We start from the raw sequence: 18,458 nt of genomic DNA, 5'->3' as shown, positions 1-18,458 counted from the left end.
AATTCATCTCACTAAATAAACATACTTTGTAGTGTTTGGTCCTCATTAGGTCTGCTCAGGGATTATAGGCTAAAATGGTTTTCTCTTTTATCTCATTTAGAAGGATGAAGGTCTAGCAGTTGTGCCTGATTTATTCGTCAGAAAGTCACAAGCTGTTGTTCTGTTGTAGATTAAAGAAAACTAGTGGTAATGTTTTTTAAGTTTTGAGTGAGATGACATGCACACCAATATTCAGCTGTATATTTTTCAGAAGCTAAATTGAGGAATGAATCCTGCTGAAGCTGTTAGGATTGCTCAGTGAGTTAAATGCTCACCATTGACATCTAATGTGATCTGCAGGTCCCAGATTTGAATTTTTGTGTACAGAGGTTAGACTTGTTTGCCCCTATATATTCTTATATTTGTCTGTGTGACATGTTTTAATTAGTAGTCATTGTATTATCAGTACAGTTGGATTGATGAGATCAAAGCATTTACTCTTAGAGACGAAAAGTGTCACTTCGTGCTAGGCCACATTCAGTTGTTATGTATATTTGATGAATGCTAATAAGAAATTAGTTTTCACAAATCAGGATTTTTAGACCTAAGGATTGAATTGTTATCTTGAGGTCAGGATCCGGGTTGAAATGTTTGGTTTCTCATAGTCATGTCACTTGAAATTGGGCACTCCTGGCCATTCCATTTACTGGAGAGTAAAGATTTAGGTATTCCTACAGAGTTAAATTGTGATGCAACATTGTTAAGAATGTGTGCATATTCTGTCCTCTCATTACTCCGTTTCACCGCCACCACCAGTAGAAGTGGTAAAACTGCTGTTTTTAAAGCATGGAGCCTCAGCTTTGCCCACCTATGGAAATGCCCTGTCAGTCAGGGGCACCAGTAACCCACTAGATGTTGAAAGGCCTTCAGTTTTATGCTGGACCTTCTGATACTGTGTCTGCCATGTTGTATTTGTACTGCTTTTGACCACAACGTACAGCATGGGTATTAGAAAGAAGTTATCAATGTCCATGATATGCTGGAAGTAAATTAATCTATCAGCATATCAGATTCATTACATTATATTTTTGAAAAACTAGCCACAATTTTGGGGGTTTGCCTTTGACAAATTAAAACAATGCATGCATGGTATGGTTGGCAGCAGGTATTGCAGGGATGCTGTTTTGAAACAGAACTATGCCTGGGATTACAGAACATCAGTATGGAGGTACGGAGTCACCTACCACCTACCACCTTAGTACCTATGGGCCCCAATCCTGACTAGCTCATAGTGCCTTATCTGCTCTCCTAACCATCCCAGAGTAACAGGTAAGTTGGCATCCCAGAACACAACACTCTACTCCCCCAGAGGAAACAAAACAGGTCAGACTCATCAGCTTTCATTCCCTCACTCATGCATGTCCATAATAAACAAATGAAAGACACAAGGAAAGTTCACAATATTTATTGAAACTATCATGCTCTATCATGCAGCAACTGTGCTTCAATTAGAAAGCATATGCAACTGAGCAGAGTAATTTGCATTATCAGTAAACTGTACACAATGAAAAGCCCTATCATGGCGAATGATATCTTTGCCTAAGCCTAACCTCACTAAGTGAGCACAGTGATATAACAGAGATCTCTGGGATTAGAGCCGGCCCCGTACCTGGCATTTGTCTTTAGCTGCTCTGTATCTTAGATTGTGCAGAGCTAGCATGCTCATTGTGGGGCCTTTGCTCTGTTAGAAATTCTCCTCTCTATTTTCAAAATGACACCCTCTTGGCTTATATGACAGGAGATGCCATGCTAGAAAACAACACTGGGTCTCCCTATTATGTCCATGTGATAGAATGTGTAAGTGACCGACCACAGAGAATAACAAGGCACAATATTGTTTGACCTTGTGCGAAATGTTCAGAATGAATCCCAGCAGAAGAGCTGAACAACGAGAATTGTGCAGCCTATATTGAGGAAGACAGATTAAAAGAAAGTCTGTTTTATGCACATTCTCTTTCAAATGGTGAAGTAGCATCGAACCCTGGTATTTTTCACTCATTTTGGTTAAGTGTGAAAGTTCTTCTCGCTTGGACATGTATAGATATAGATTTGTGTGTCTTCAAGATCCTGATGTAATAAAATACCTGGATATTTGATGATGCCCTAAGGGGCTCAAGATAGAGATGAAAAAGGGTTTGAGCAAATATAAGCCCTCAAAGAAACACTTGTGAGTGATAAACTGGGGTGGAGTATGAGTTGCTTAGTTTTAACTGCTGAGATCAGTTGGTAAGTTTAGAATTAATAGTTAATCAACTGGTAGGGAAGAGGAAACAATAGTGTCCGTTTTATTTCCCCGGGTGAGTATGGATTTAATCAAAATAAAAGGACACTTGTAACAATTCTAAACCATTGGTTAGAAAGATGGAACACCCTCAAAAACTCAATGTTGTTCGTATTTAGCTGTATATATGTTTCATCCGCCCCACATTGAACTTATGGCAGTTATCATTGGATGTTCCAATACGTGCTCTTTGCCTGCCTCATCCAGAGGTACCTCTGGTTGTAGAATGCAGTGTCCAGAGATTAAGAGGTTCCCCCCAAAAAATTGTGTGAACAAGACAAGAGGTAAAGTTAAAAAAGGAGAAAGTCACCCTTGTGCTTTAATGTGAGGTGAAATTCTGCTTAGCTAAAAATAGATTGATACTGCAGAAAGATCGGGTTACTGGATCTTTTAGTATTTGTAACAAAGATTTGTCGACATGTTTCAGCTCCCTCTGGCCCTGCAGGGTCTGTGGAGCTTTCGTCAGGACTAACACACATTAATTGGATACTCACACGATTAGTGTAGTCATTTTAGAGTTCTCACTTTTTGGTACTCTATTATTTTGACTCTCCGCAATCTGTAAAAAAGAGAGATATACAATAGTACATATAATTCAAACGACTGTTTATATGCGTTGGGGGGGAAGGAAATAGGAGGATGTACATTGATATCATCCTATTCAAATATCAGCGTTTATTTCGCTATGAAATTAAATGGGAAATTGTTAGGCGAAGGATTAAGAGTTAAATTAAGCAACTTCGAGTTACATCATTACGTTGTAAATAAATGATGTGGTGAAGAAATGACAGTGTAAACAATTGGAGCTCACTAGGCCTCATCTTAAATAGCGTGTTTGTAAGCTATTAAAAGGTATGTATCTGGGTAATTGCTGGTTTGTTAGATGGCAATGTTATCATATTGGTGACTCTGTTGATATCAACTAGAAAAAGAAAGTTTATTTTCTGGGTTCTCTATGACGATGTAATTGTAAGAGAATAAGTGGTTGTGGGTATATTGAATCTCCGAGTTGTCATCATCAACTATATACAAAGTGGCAATCTGCGCGCTAGATGGTTCTGCTGCCTCAATTGTTCGTGTCTTAAGGTCTGTTGTACATAGACAAAGCTATGTGAAGCCTTAATTTCATGATTATTTTGGTCTTAATGTCTATAAACAGTGTTGACGGGGCTTAGATGTTAGTAAATCATTTGAGCTCCCGTCTGAGTTTGCGGGCAGAAAGGCAAAACAAAACAGAACAAAACACCATACTCGCGCTATTCGTCATACCTGTTTCAGGAGAGCAGTCTTCTCCATCAGGGGGGTACCGCTTCAATGAGCGCAAAACTGTAGATAAGGAAGCGGGACATTAGGGATGCAGCCGGTAGATCTTACCGGGTTTTTGCACGAGTAGAACGCGGCCGCCATTACCCGCATGGTATGAAGTTCTCCGACTTGTGCTGACTCTGCCCCCGGATGTAATACTACGTATTGCGCACCTTTTTAAAGGGCTACTGACTGAGTTGGGGAATCAGGTTTTTTTGTCACAGTCTCAGTTTTGACAAACAACTTCTTTTGCAGGACGTTATGAGTTTAAAGGTACTGGTGACCCATTTAAACATAGGGCAGAGTTTCCTATATGTCGAACTGCTCATACGAATGTTATTCTTTGATAGTTAGGATGTGTCAATCAAAAATCGTTGTTATTGTATTCGAGCAAGTTTATTTCTTTCAACGTTTTGCGCTCTTATTTAGAGGAGTTAGGTGTTTTGAATGCCTTTATATATGGCTATCACTATTTTGGTGAACAATTATTTGCAATATGTGTTAAGTTGGAAGCACTGTTTCTGATTTGATATAGGACGGCACTCTTAAAAGGTGTAGACAACATGGAAGTCAATAAGAAAAAGGTCTTCCAAAATCTAAATAAAAAAGAACGGCTGGCACTAGAGGCTCTACAAACAAACAATGAAATAGTAATCAAACCAGCTGACAAGGGGGGAGGCATTGTAATACTTAGCAAGCGGTGGGTAAACCGCCTCCGAACCTCACAGCAAGGTCTTAATGATAACGTACCGTGGCATCAATTTGCCAAATAAAAATACCTTCTGGCAAATTAGAAAATAATATCTATCTGGATTGACCATATTTACCTATCAAAAAGAATAATATCCGCATCTAGCAGCTCATCACACAGCAGACTCCGTCCTATATCAAATCGGAAACAGTGCTTCCAACTTAACACATATTGCAAATAATTGTTCACCAAAATAGTGATAGCCATATATAAAGGCATTCATACACCTAACTCCTCTAAATAAGAGCGCAAAACATTGAAAGAAATAAACTTGCTTGAATACAATAACAACGATTATTGATTGACACATCCTACCTATCAAAGAATAACATTCGTATGAGTAGTTCGACATATAGGAAACTCTGCCCTATGTTTAAATGGGTCACCAGTACCTTTAAACTCATAACGTCCTGCAAAAGAAGTTGTTTGTCAAAACTGAGACTGTGACACATAAAGTTATACAAAAAACCTGATTCCCCCACTCAGTCAGTAGCCCTTTAAAAAGGTGCGCAATACGTAGTATTACATCCGGGGGCAGAGTCAGCACAAGTCGGAGAACTTCATACCATGCGGGTAATGGCGGCCGCGTTCTACTCGTACAAAATAGCGGTAAGATCTACCGGCGACATCCCTAATGTCCCGCTTCCTTATCTACAGCTTTGCGCTCATTGAAGCGGTACCCCCTGATGGAGAAGACTGCTCTCCTGAAACAGGTAAGACGAATAGCGTGAGTATGGTGTTTTGTTCTGTTTTGTTTTGCCTTTCTGCCCGCAAACTCAGACGGAAGCTCAAATGATTTACTAACGTCTAAGCCCCGTTAACACTATTTATAGACATTAAGACCAAAATAATCATGAAATTAAGGCTTCACAACGCTTTGTCTATGTACAACAGACCTTAAGACACGAACAATTGAGGCAGCAGAACCATCTAGCGTGCAGATTGCCACTTTGTATATAGTTGATGATGACAACTCGGAGATTCAATATACCCACAACCACTTATTCTCTTACAACTACATCGTCATAGAGAACCCAGAAAATAAACTTTCTTTTTCTAGTTGATTTCAACAGAGTCACCAATATGATAAGATTGCCATCTAACGAACCAGCAATTACCCAGATACATACCTTTTAATAGCTTACAAACACACTATTTAAGATGAGGCCTAGTGAGCTCCAATTGTTTACACTGTCATTTCTTCACCACATAATTTATTTACAACGTAATGATGTAACTCGCAGTTGCTTAATTTAACTCTTAATCCTTCGCCTAACAATTTCCCATTTAATATCATTGCGAAATAAACGCTGATATTTGAATAGGATGATATCAATGTACATCCTCCTATTTCCTTTCCCCCCCCCCCAACACATATAAACAGTCGTTTGAATTATATGTACTGTTGTATATCTCTCTTTTTTACAGATTGCGGAGAGTCAAAATAATAGAGTACCAAAAAGTGAGAACTCTAAAATTACTACACTAATCGAGTAAGTATCCAATTAATGTGTGTTAGTCCTGACGAAAGCTCCACAGACCCTGGCGGGCCAGAGGGAGCTGAAACATGTCGACAAATCTATGTTACAAATACTAAAAGATCCAGTAACCCGATCTTTCTGCAGTATCAATCTTTTTTTAGCTAAGCAGAATTTCACCTCACATTAAAGCACAAGGGTGACTTTCTCCTTTTTTAACTTTACCTCTTGTCTTGTTCACACAAGTTTTTGGGGGGAAACCTCTTAATCTCTGGACACTGCATTCTACAACCATACGTGCCTCTGGATGAGGCAGGCAAAGAGCACGTATTGGAACATCCAATGATAACTGCCATAACTTCAATGTGGGGCGGATGAAACATATATACCGCTAAATACGAACAACATTGAGTTTTTGACGGTGTTCCATCTTTCTAACCAATGGTTTAGAATTGTTACAAGTGTCCTTTTCTTTTGATTAAATCCAAGTTTAGAATTAAGCCAGTTTGCCACTAATGCCAAGTTGTCATCTAGGATTTTGAGAAGTGTATTCTTATTTACTGTGTCAAACTCATTTGACAGGTCAAGAAGAATAAGTAGGCTAGAGTTGCCATTATCTAGACTATGTAAAGCATCCTCAAATAGGCTGCTCTCATTGATGTATGCTTTAAATTGCATAAACACACAACTTTCAGTAACCTGCAATGCGTGGAAATGACCTCATAAATGTTTGAAATTGTAAGGTCCTCATAGTTGTCTGACGTTTTTTTCAGCATTGATAAAGCTTCACTTGATTGACAGTCAGGGGTATACCTTAAATGAAAGTTAACTTTGTTCTGCATAATACAAAATAGAATTTCATGTCTAGAGAAGGCTCTGTGCAATGGTTAGATGGTTTCACAGTGGCAATAATCTTTATTAGATCATTTTGAGAGTTTCATTGTAATTCCCACTTAGTTAAGGGAATAAACTGGTTGTTGGTAAAAAAGGAGAAGAAAAACTGAATGGATTGATGTTTTAATGCACAACATCCTCTCATGAGGTTGTGAGTCATTAACAGTAATGGAATGTGAACAATTGCTGACATATTTGACTGGTGCAAGCACGCTTTTGTATATTTCTCTTTAAAAATGTCTTGTAACTGATTTTCGTTTTTACAGGCAGAATCAGGGCCCGATTCTGATCCTGGTAAAAAAATGTCCGTACGATTTTCATCCGGAGCCATCGCCGTACGAATCGTACCCGTCCGTCCAAGTCGCGTAGTACGATCCGTATTCCGTCAATCCGTCTAAATCGTCGCGATCCGTACGTATTGCAGGGCTGATACAGTGAACCGTACGACTCGTACACATGCCGTACGACCCGACGAGTACGATCCGGCCCGGGGAATCAGCACGCGATTCGTACGGTCCACGTCAGGTAAGGGCGATTCGTACGGAAAAGCGCACAATCACATACACACCGTACGGCGCGTACCGTCCCATGATCGCAAGGGTATGGCGCGTACCCCTGCGATCATGAGGGGTACGCACCGTACCCCGCGATTGCAGGGTGTACGCACCGTACACCCAGAAAACATGGGATACGGTGCGTACACCCTGCGATCGCGGGGTAAGGCGCGTACCACCCATGATCGCAGGGGTACGTGCCATACCCCTGCGATCATGGGGGGTATGCGCTGTACCTGGGGGGGGCGTTCCGTACCTGTTACGCGGCGAACTCTGCTTTTACGGCTGTTTACAGCTCCCGTAGGAAAAGGGTCGTACAGTGTGTACCCGAGATGAATCGTACTTGCCGGGTCGGAAAAAGCAGCCGCGAATCGTACAGATGTCGCGTACAGCGGGTTCCGGGGTGAATTTGTGCGGAGATTAGAGTCGTACGGTCTTTGTACGATACGTACGGAGTCCTGCTCCTGGTACGAATCGTACTTTGTCGTACGTACAGGGGACGCTGCAGGGTACGATTCGTACGAGAAAAACGCTCCGAACGGCTATTCGGAGCGGTTTTTCCAAAATCGGAATCGACCCCTCAGTGTCTCCAAGTTCTCTATTACATCCTTGCTCATTTTCATTCAATATTATGTTGTCCTGAGAACCATTGAGACGAGGTTTGTAATTTCATCCTTATTTCATGCAAGGTACTATGCTATTGAATGGATTATTGAAGACATTTTTATATTGGACTTTGTCATGGTTCTCATCTTGGAGTGTAGAGATAGGTGAAATGGTTTCTGGTAGCGTTCAGAATTACGTTGTTGAGAGCAATATTTTAGTGTCATAGATTTATGATATCTCAGTTACTGGCTGACCAATGTTTGTGATATTTAAGAATGAGATCAAAAAGGCATATTTGAGATAATGAGATCTATAGTAGATCTCTTGGCTTGTGTGTGTTTTTGCAGTGTTGAATTAGTTCATTGTTAGAAGGAGTTAAGTAAATTAAATGCAAGATTTGGTTTTCCACTGAAAATTATTTCAGATATCAACAGTTGATTAGTGATATTCACATTGTTCACTAAATGTGCATTTCTTTCCAGGGGGTAGGGGCGGGGAGTTTGGATGGGTGATATATGACATTTAGAATTTCAGGAGAGGAGGAGATTTATTTAATTTTGAGGCGCAAGCATTGAGAGTAAGGTCTGTGTTACATATACATACATTTACAGCAACAAGAATCCCTGGGACATATTTTCAAGAACGTGTGATAATCAACTCCAAATTAACTTAACGCACTCTTTGCATCGCAGTCTATCGCGACACAATGACACAGTGTCAACGTTGTAGTCCCAACCCGTTGGCACAATGCGATAGTAGCAGGATAACGCGCCAAATGACCGCCTAGAAATTGACTCGACCCCGAATAAATGCGAAACCCGAACGTGAAAAAATATGCGATGCCCCAAATCACGATACAAAAATCAGTGACAGCCAGCGATAGGCCTGCAATTCCCATGCTTCATGTGGAAAATGCAGTATAAAAGCAACAAAAAAAATACACCAAAATCAAAGTAAACTCCGTAGCACCATGGATGCACCCGCACTGAGTGCAGAGGACAACCTGAACCCCACAAGCCACCCAGAGTACCCCCTGTCATTATCCAGTTTAACTAAACAATACATGATTAGCCTACTCCAATTTTTCCTGCCACTGTTCAATAGGACTGAACTCCAAACATTGTAAAACACAAGTAACTACAACATCAACAGGCCACCTGGGGCCATATTATGCATTTTCAATGTTTGCGCCAGGTGCACCTATTAAAAGTTGTGCCCGGTGCAAGCAATAAAAGTGCGCCCCATTGCGGTGAATGTGCTGCCCCCAGAGCAGCTGCGAACTTGCGCTGCCCCCAGGGCAGCGCATTCATGTGAAAACAAGGAGCGGCCACTTGCAGCCGCTCCGTGTTTTCCAGGTGCAGGCAGCACCTGCCTGCACTTTTACAGGGTATTAGAGATCCCCTTGCAGGCGGGTGCAGTCTGTGACTGCACCTACCTGCAAGGGGATGTCTTGAGGGTTCGAACCCCCTTTTCCCCTCCAGAGGTCTGCTCTCGGAGTGCACACTCACAGTGCGCCCCTTGAGCTTCTTTGCCTCTGTGCCCTTGTCTGTAATATGGCGTGGCGGCTGAGGCAAAGGAATTCCCTCATTTGCACAGGGCACACGCCCATGCAAATGAGGGAGTGCCCCTTATAGGTAGTGCTGGTGCTTTAAGTGTGCCAGCGTTATCAGTATTACTGAAGAGGACGCACAATGATCTGCACCCCCTACTGTAATACCAAAGTGCCACAGGGGCACGCAAAGCGGGCACTTACTGTAATACAGCCCCTGGACTCTAATCACTCAGAATTGTGACGGGACCCCAGATTCTAAAAGCATGTACCATTGAAATCCTGTGGATACGCTACACAAATGTGCACGTACACCATTTCAAAACATGAAATGCTGGTAGATGGGCCTTAAGGCCCCATTCTCTGAAATGTAGTGTTGCCTATTTCTTTGCCTCTAAATATGCAGTCAATAAAGAAAATGAGTATTTGGCTGTTCTGCCTGGAACTCACAAGACAGACCATTTCCAACATGAGGTCTCTGCTTTCTGCATTTTCCTGCACTTGGTAAGACCAGTCTGAGGAATGGAAGGTCCACGATGTGCTTTTCAGTGTGTGCATCCCTTTGTGAGTGAAGAATACTCGCATAGATGTGATGAGTATATGCACTGGCTGGCAGCCTGTAAGGGTCAAAGCACAATTCACTGCTTGCACCTTAAGTAGCCAGCGCACAAATGGCCAGAGCACAGTAAAAGTGGGTGTTATTAGTTTGACCTGCATACTCACATTCCATTCACGAATCTAGCTGTTATACTTTCCTTTTTCCTTTTGTTTTAATTTTCATGTCCACAAAGCACACTCAAGTCAACAATAGTTTTTGTGAAGTACTTTCCTAACTGGTCTTGGGGTGCTTGGAGTTCAGAGTTGAGTCCTTTCCAGCCAGTCAGTAGCAGGGTTAGAGATGACAGAATATCAAGCAAGGCATTCTGGGGCCAATGAGGTTGTGACACTAGCATTTGTCTTATACTGCAAACTTCCACTAGAGTGCAAGAAAGCATCTTCCTAGCTGCACAGCACTTGTGTACAGAGAAGGGGTGGGCCAGTGCCAGGTTAAATGGAGCAGAAAGTGTTTCACGTTAGAGACGCCATGCTCATATTATCTTAGCACAGCTTCCCTCTGGAGACATCTGTTGTGTAGGTTAAGATCTCAGTAACAGTATTAGCCGGGTTCTAACTTGGACAGAAAATACGCGCAGGCACCAAAATAAATGTGCTCGCCGTTAGTGAATTAGATAGCCTATGTTTGCAAGTGAGGCAGATTTGAACTTGTAAATACATGCTGTATAAGTGTTTTGCAGTGTAGTGAGGACTGCAAGGATTTGAGCTTGCTGCAGGTAATGTTTATTTTAATATGAGGTAAATCAGCAGAAAAAACTAGACCAGCAGACCATGTAACAGACCCACAAACAGGATGTTAGACCGGACATCCTTGGTGTGGTTCCACCCAAACATTTTACCTTAACTCCTCTTGTTTAGCTTAATTTGTTTTTGTTGGCTCTAGGACTCTTCGCACATTAACACTGCTAACCAGTGCTAAAGTTCTTGTGCTCACTCCTGTAAACATGGTAACATTGGCTTATACCCAAAAGGCATTTATAATTTACTGGTAAGTCCCTAGTAAAGTGCTGTACTGTACACAGATGGTTTGTAAATTACATGCTACTAGTGGCCCTCCAGTACTTATAGTGCCACCTACACAAGTAGCCCTTTAAAAACTTTCTCTAGCCTGTCATTGCAGTCTGTGTGTGAAGTACTATACTACCATTTCGATCAGGCGAAACACACATTTTGCCAGGCCTAAACCTTTCTTTTTAATACACACAAGTCCCCTCTAAAGTAGACCCTAATCAGCCCACATGTCATAGTGTATTGTATTTAAAAAGTTGGACATATGTTTTCAAGTTTCACATGTCCTGGTAGGGAAAAACTCTCAAATTCATGTTTCATTAGTGGAAGGCCAGCCTCTTCCATTATATAATATTTAATACATGATAACATTTGTTTGGGAGCAGGTAAGAATGCTATGTTTGATGTCTGACTTGTAATTTAAAACCCTCTTTAATGGTAATATCGTAATTTAAGTCACAATTCTGAAAATGCCACTTTTAGAAAATTGACATTTTCCTTGCCTAAACATTTAGTGCCTGCACCTGTTCCTGGGTCACAAGATTAGGTGTAGTTGGCAGTTGGTCTTTGTGTATTCCTCCCAGACAGTCACACAATAAAGGGTCTGAGTGTTGGCAGGATGGGCCATCCTGGCATGATGAGGGGGTGAAACTGTCACCTGTCACACTTGCACTTCAGAGACAATGCCTCAGCTCATACGCAAAGGACTTCAACTAGCCTGTTGTGCCTGCAGACAGACTGGGACAAGGACATGGAGGTAGGAAATTACAGACACCCCTGTAGGTGGAAGACTACAGAAGCTTTTTCCACTTCAATTTGGGCACCAGGTGTAAATAGTGGCCCCTCAGACCCACTCTTCAGTATACTTCTGGACTTGTGGATACTACAGAAAAGGACTGCCCTTCTGCCAGAGGACTACTCTTCTGCTTGAGGGCTGCTCTGCTATCTGAGAAAGGTGACTGGGCCTTCCCTCTTTTTCCCAGGTTGAAGTGACTCCAAGGGTCAGAGACTCGCCTTCCGTTCTGAACTACGTGGACGCAGCAATCTCCAGAGGTCTATCTGCAACTGCCCAGTTCACCTGTGGTACTGAACCTGCAACTAGACCTGCCTGAGCATTGCTCGCCTCTGCTGGAGTGAGCTCCTGATCCCCAAAAAGTGTCCCTCAAGTCCTGGATCTTTGGTGTGGCATCAGTTGAGCTACTCCTAAAAGAAAAGAAAAAAAGAAAAATCCCTAAGTTTTGGCCTCTTCACAACTGCAAACTGGCCCATTTGTGCCAAGATCTTGTCGCCTACAACGACCCCTGATGTGAACCTCGAGTGAATACGACTCTTTGCTCTTCTGCAATCGCCAGTGAGAATCAGCAACACGAGCTTTGCATCTTGTCCCACAGCATCTACAGTGCGTGGTAAACACCAACGTGAAACTCCAGCAACAATTATCTACGATGCCTGACAGGATCTTCATGCTACAGCGACAACCGTCTGTGCTACCCCTCCTGCTTTTACCCAGTCTTGCACGACCAGATAACTGCGAGTGGCGCTTTGTGCTTTTAGGCGCTATACTTCCCTTAAATCTCTGCAATTGCATACCTCCGATTCTACTGATTAAATGTTTGTTGTTTTGGTGTCAAATAATTTATAAAATGTTACTCTATTTTTCAAAATTGATGTGGGAATTTTCTTGCTCTGTGTTTTCACTATATTGCTGTCTGAGTCCCCTATAAATACTTGACACATTGCCTCAGAATTAAGCCTGACTGCTTTTGTGCCCAGCTACCAGAGGGCGAAGCACGTGATAATTTAGTGACTTTGTGTGGTTTACCCTGTCAAGGATTGTGGCTGTTGCTTGAGTAGTGTTTCACCCACTCAACCAACAACCCAATTTCTCAAATGGCCCAAAAAACGACCCATGCACTGACTTGCCAGAACTGCACGTCAGCCACTGCCTGAGTGCCTTATAGGCCAATCCGACCCTAGTGTTTGCTTCTGAAACACATAGCTGTCCAGGCTGTCTCAGTTCTGTATAGCTGAGTCTAGTGGCTCGGTGAACCACTACATTACCTCATGGTAGCAGATTCAAATCCAAGTGGATCCATGCCTTGTATCGGAAAAATGAGCACCTTTGAGTTTGGTAACAATAGACAACTGCTATTTAATGCCAAGATACCCCAATGGGTGAGATTTACAAATACACATGATAATGGTACTAAGAATCAAACTATAGACGACTAATCCCACTGAGCAATTATACTGACAGAGCCTTTACAATCCAGGGATTGTCTCTGACTGCAGAGGCTGCATTTTCCTTTTCACTTTTTCTTTTCCTTGTCATTGCCAAATTGTAATCAAAACTTGTTTTAGATAACATTCGTAAAACTAGGCTGTCATGGCTTTATATAAATAAACAAGCATAGCTTATATTTGATTGTGTATCATGATAAAAAGTCCCACATGTCTTTCCCTAGACCTGCAGTTGGGGCGGTTTATGGAGAACCACTTCAGCAGGTCTGCCTACTACCAGATCGGTGTCTCTTCTTAACCTGTGTATAGAATCCACAAGAAAGTTCCACTACAGTAAACTTCCATGCATCCTCGTCATGCTAACACGTTAACATTTAACCTGATTTGCTGTTTGTGTAATATTGCATTTTGAAACATCCACATTTCAAAAATAACCAAATATACCAATATATAATTTCTATTCATGTAGTTTGGAAACAGCACACCCATATCCTTTTAATGTGTTATCTATTTTCTTTAGTTTCATTCTGGCCAAGAAGGCTGCGAAACTGGCTAGCCTTAGCAAAGAAGAAAGGTAAGAATTTTAAGCATTTTTCATCCTACCATTGAAAAACACAGAATTAAAATGTGTATGGTTTTACCGTGGGTGACACGAAGCTCTCCTTTGAATCCATGTGATGCTACAATATTGTGTTAAAAGAACAAGTCCAAAATACTGTTAAGCATATCGTTATCACGGTTATTGTAATTGTTTGGCCACCATTACAATAATGTAACATGGTTATGCCGATAGAAATACAGGTGGAAGAAAGATGCATTATTGATACACTGTGAACCAATCATATGCTCAACCTAGCGTTGAACCACAATTGCTAACTATTGAGGCACCCATCACATGAGACCAGTTTTATACTCATAACTGCATGTTTTATTACACTATTGTCTAAGGGCCACTCCCACCATAACCCCACTTTTAAAGGGTGGTGATGTTCTGTGATCTACCATCCAGAATACTCAGCAGACCTACTGCTGACAGAAATGATATACTATGAGTTCCTCAATTGAGGGTCACCTTCCCGACATCATTTTTGGTGGTCTGCCTTCTGTCGGGGACAACTATCGAACGAATGGCAGTGCTGAAAAGAAAACAAATCTTTAAATATTACTCCACATTCTAGAAGATATCTCCTTGGGCATCAGAAACATTTGTTATGTGTGCCCTGAAAATTAGGCTTTATGTGTTCATCTCCAGCACTAAGGTGCAGGTTGGAAGCTCAACCATCGCTACATTTTATGCCAGATCTATCGCAACAGTTTTATCTCAGAAGCGGGTCCCCCCATGCATGTGGGAGACATTTTGGAGGGAAATGCTGCTGCAATGACAGACATCTTTACATAGAGCAGTCTAGCTCTCCCTGGGTTGGTTGAGATGCTCCCTCTAATAATATTGCTTTGGTAACCAAACCACTAAATACAAAAAAAAACGTGAGTTTATGCATTTCTAAGTAATCATGTAATTCAGTAATTATTAACTCTAGCATTTTTCACTTCTTTGACACCTGTCTATGTCAAATCAATTTGTAATACTTGTAACTGCTTTCTGTGCACTTAGGAAGAGAAGAATATGTGAGCTGTATGCCAAAGTCCTGGGCTCAGAGGAAGCGTTACACGTAAGTAATGTTGCTCCTGTCTGGTTGTGTTAAAGATTCTTTGATCTCGCCATATAAGCTATTCTGTCAAAGTTGTATAGAAGAGTATACGAGTTAGAGAGTGCTTCACATCTTTTCATCCTTATGTTGGAAGTTGCACAGTTTTGAGCTTATTAAAACATTGGGGAATCAACTGACTGCGTTTTTGCCTGTTCAATCTCACACTGCTTATAGGATCCAAAACGCCTGTTTCGTGTCGGGCCGTTAAAGAAAAGATGCTGACACCAGCTGCATTTCAAAGCATCTTCATTCTGCCCTCTGTAGCTCTATCTGCAGCTTCTTTCCTCTGCCCTTTCTCCTCCCTTTACGGCCATGCATGACCCTGGCGTAACATGCCAGGTAAGACACAGCGACACTACATCTCCCCCCTTTTTTATTTTAAGTGTTCCAAGTTGTGCTTTCTTACAGTTCCTCGATAAGCTGGGTGGGTCTCCGGATAGTTCTCTGTGGTCAGTGAGAGAGACGCCCTTCTGAGAAGTGTGGCTCAATGCTTAGAGCGGCAGACCTTGATGCAGAACGCTGGCCAGGGACCAGGGTTCGATTCCCGCCTCGGCGGGTTTCGGGCTTAAATTCCTCTGACCGGATATTCTCGCCTCAGTGCCGATTCTAAGCATGGGTCCCACGCTGCAACTCTGGGCAATAGCTTGCTTAGTCTCCACAAAGGCCCCCTGATACACAAGGGATGCCTGGTTTCACCATGGTATGCCCAGGAGTGGACACCCCACAAGGAAAAGCCAGGAGGGGTTCCCTTGTGGTAGGAGTACAAGCGCCGGGATGCCTCCGGGTCACTGTTCGCGCTATACAAATACGCCACATTTACATTTACATTTACTTGGACTCACCATCGGTTGATATTCTTCTTGCTCTTCGCTTTCTCTTCTTGAGTCGTCTGTGTCCCATTCAGGTTCGTTTGTTCGGGTGTACACCGCAGGATTGCATTTCTTGAAGTGTGACACAATTCGTGCTGTTCTCTTGGTCCCAGAGGCGGCTGTGATCATGGTTCCTTTTCGCCTCATCACTTGCAATGGTTGGACACCATATCGACTGTTGGCCTTGGTCTTCCGCTTCTGTCTAACTAGTACCCAGTATCCTTCTCGGATGTGGGATACCTTGGCATGTCGACGATCGTCTGCACACTCTTTCATTTTTGCTTTCTTGGTCTTGTCAATACTCACTAGGGTTTCGTGGTCCAAGGTCGGGAATCAAGGTTGCATGGCAACGTCTGCAGTTGGTATTCTGGTGCGTGGTGTTCTTCCAAGCAACAGAGTTGTGGGGCACCTGTTGGTGGTGTTATGTGGTGTGGTCCTGTATGCTTGTAATACTTCATTCAGCGCTGGTTGGATGTCGCGTTGAGTCAGTTTGGCTTGTTGTATCATTTTCTTTATGGTGGCCATGAACCTTTCAACCATCCCATTGGCCTGAGGCCACAGGAGAGTGATCTATCTGTGTCTGAAGTTCAGGTGATTCACAAACTCTGCAAACTTGTGCCCATTAAATGGTGGCCCATTGTCCGTCTACACTACTGCTGGGATTCCCCATGCAGAAAACGCTTAATCGATGACTGGTATGACTGCATCTGATCTTGTGGATGAGATTTGTTGTGCAATAGGTATTCTGGAATATTCATACATGATGACGATTATGTATTTCCCACACTTCAGTGGACCAAAGAAGTCGACGGCTTCTTGTTGCCACACCTGGTCTGGGAGGTCGGACATTTGCAGCGGGGGATGCGGTTCTTCACGTCCTACGAGTTGACATTGAGGGCAGTCTTAGAGTGTGGTTTCTACCATCTGGTCAAGGGATGGGAACCAGACTCGCTCCCACAATGCTTTCTTCATTGCCACCACGTCTCGGTGTCCTTTGTGTGCTTAACTGACGGTTCCTTGTCTCAGTTGTTGAGGGATGACGATTCTCCTGTCTCTCAGTAGTAGTCTATTGGCGCTGATCGTGAGGTCGCCCTTGACGTGTCTGAATGATATGAGATCTTGAAGTTAACCGTGTTATCACAAGGCAAACTCTCTAGAAGCCTCCACGAGTCTTTGTGAATTCGATGCATGACATTTTGGAGCGTGGCATCCTTAGCTGTGGCTTCTATAATGGCATTGAGTGGGACAGCAGGTGGTCATGCTTGATTGATGACAAAATGGAAATATTCTTCTGCCAGCAAGCACCTTGTCCGCGTCGAGGCTTGCGGATGTCGCAATATGTAATCTGCCGGGTTTTCCGCCTTCCCCAGCTAGTGACTGATGGTGTACATGTAGTCTTGAAGGTGAATTCCCCACCTTTCAATCGGTGGTGGCATCTTTGCACAGGGATTTCCGAAGATTGTTATCAGGGCCTGATGATCAGTGATGATCGTGAAGTGATTCCCATAGACGAACAGATGGAAATGCTCACAAGCCCATACAACTACGTTGTTCTCTGTCGTTATCATACTGGGCAAAGATTGCCCCAAGTCCAACAGGGCTCGCATCTACTGTGATATCCGTCTTTTTCCGAGGGTTGAAGTATTCTAGGTTGATGGCGGAACTCACTGCTGTTTTGATTTGATTGAAGGCGTGCTCACACTTGGCTGTACAGTGAAAACTTCGACTTTGTCTTGTGAGTTCTCGCAGTGGATAGCTGATGGTCGCATAGTCTTTAATGTAGCAGGCACAATAGCTATCCATGCCTAGGAAAAATCGTATGTCACTGACATCTCGGGCTGTGGCGTGTCAGCTAGCGCCAAGACTTTTTCAGGATCCAGTCTCATTCCATCTTTGGAGAAGATGTGACCATAGAATTTTAGAGTGGACTTGTGGAACTCGCATTTGTCTTGGTTTAGTGTGAGGTTGGCATTGAGGAGGGCATGGCATACTAGATCCAGTGCTTTGTTGTAGTCCTTGCAAGCTTCTCCAAATGCCAAGATATCGTTGCTGTAATTGAACGAGTTTGGGATATGCTGAATGATGCGCCGTACCGCTTCTTGAAAGATTTCCGCTGCCGTGGAAATTCCGAAATTGAGGCGCTTGCATGTTTTTGGTACATGTGGGGTTGGAGTTGTTTCAAATGTCTCAGAACTTTATAAGTATGAGAGATCAGGCCCCTCGAGCCCTCAACATTTCGAACTAGGGTCTCAAAGGCAGTGAGCTGCCTGGTCGCTCTTTGCGTGTAGGTTGGGGAGAGTAACCAGTGGGGAATTTGATAGTATTGTATCTGTGCCCCATCGGTAAAGTGGAATTTTTTTTTGCACTGGTCAAAAGTGATGAATTTGTCACCCGGTCGAGATTCTGTATTACCCGGCACTCTCCGTCCGACCAAGCACTAAAGTCTCAAGGTTGCAGAGCAAGAGGGAAGGTGGGGCTACCTGCTATGGACGTGTTAGGGGAAGTGAACGAGGTCAAGCCCCAGGCTCTCGCCAATTTGTCTAATATGTCTAAAAATGT

At 42.8% G+C, this 18,458-nt stretch overlaps 1 protein-coding gene across 1 annotated transcript in view; it reads left to right on the top strand.

The window, feature by feature from the left end:
* The window catches only part of LOC147697031 (amine oxidase [flavin-containing] A-like), a 562,294-nt gene that overhangs the window by 509,501 nt on the left and 34,335 nt on the right, over positions 1-18,458 (top strand). The window contains exons 10-11 of the mRNA XM_086934108.1: positions 13,842-13,895; positions 14,934-14,991. Of these exons, the coding sequence (XP_086790234.1) occupies positions 13,842-13,895; positions 14,934-14,991 (112 nt within the window). The remainder of the gene's footprint in view (positions 1-13,841; positions 13,896-14,933; positions 14,992-18,458) is intronic.

Source organism: Lissotriton vulgaris, chromosome 8, assembly GCF_964263255.1.
Source record: "Lissotriton vulgaris chromosome 8, aLisVul1.2, whole genome shotgun sequence".
Classification (NCBI taxonomy): Eukaryota; Metazoa; Chordata; class Amphibia; order Caudata; family Salamandridae; genus Lissotriton; species Lissotriton vulgaris.
Note: the sequence above shows the minus strand (reverse complement) of the source record. Positions and strands in the feature narration are given on the sequence as shown.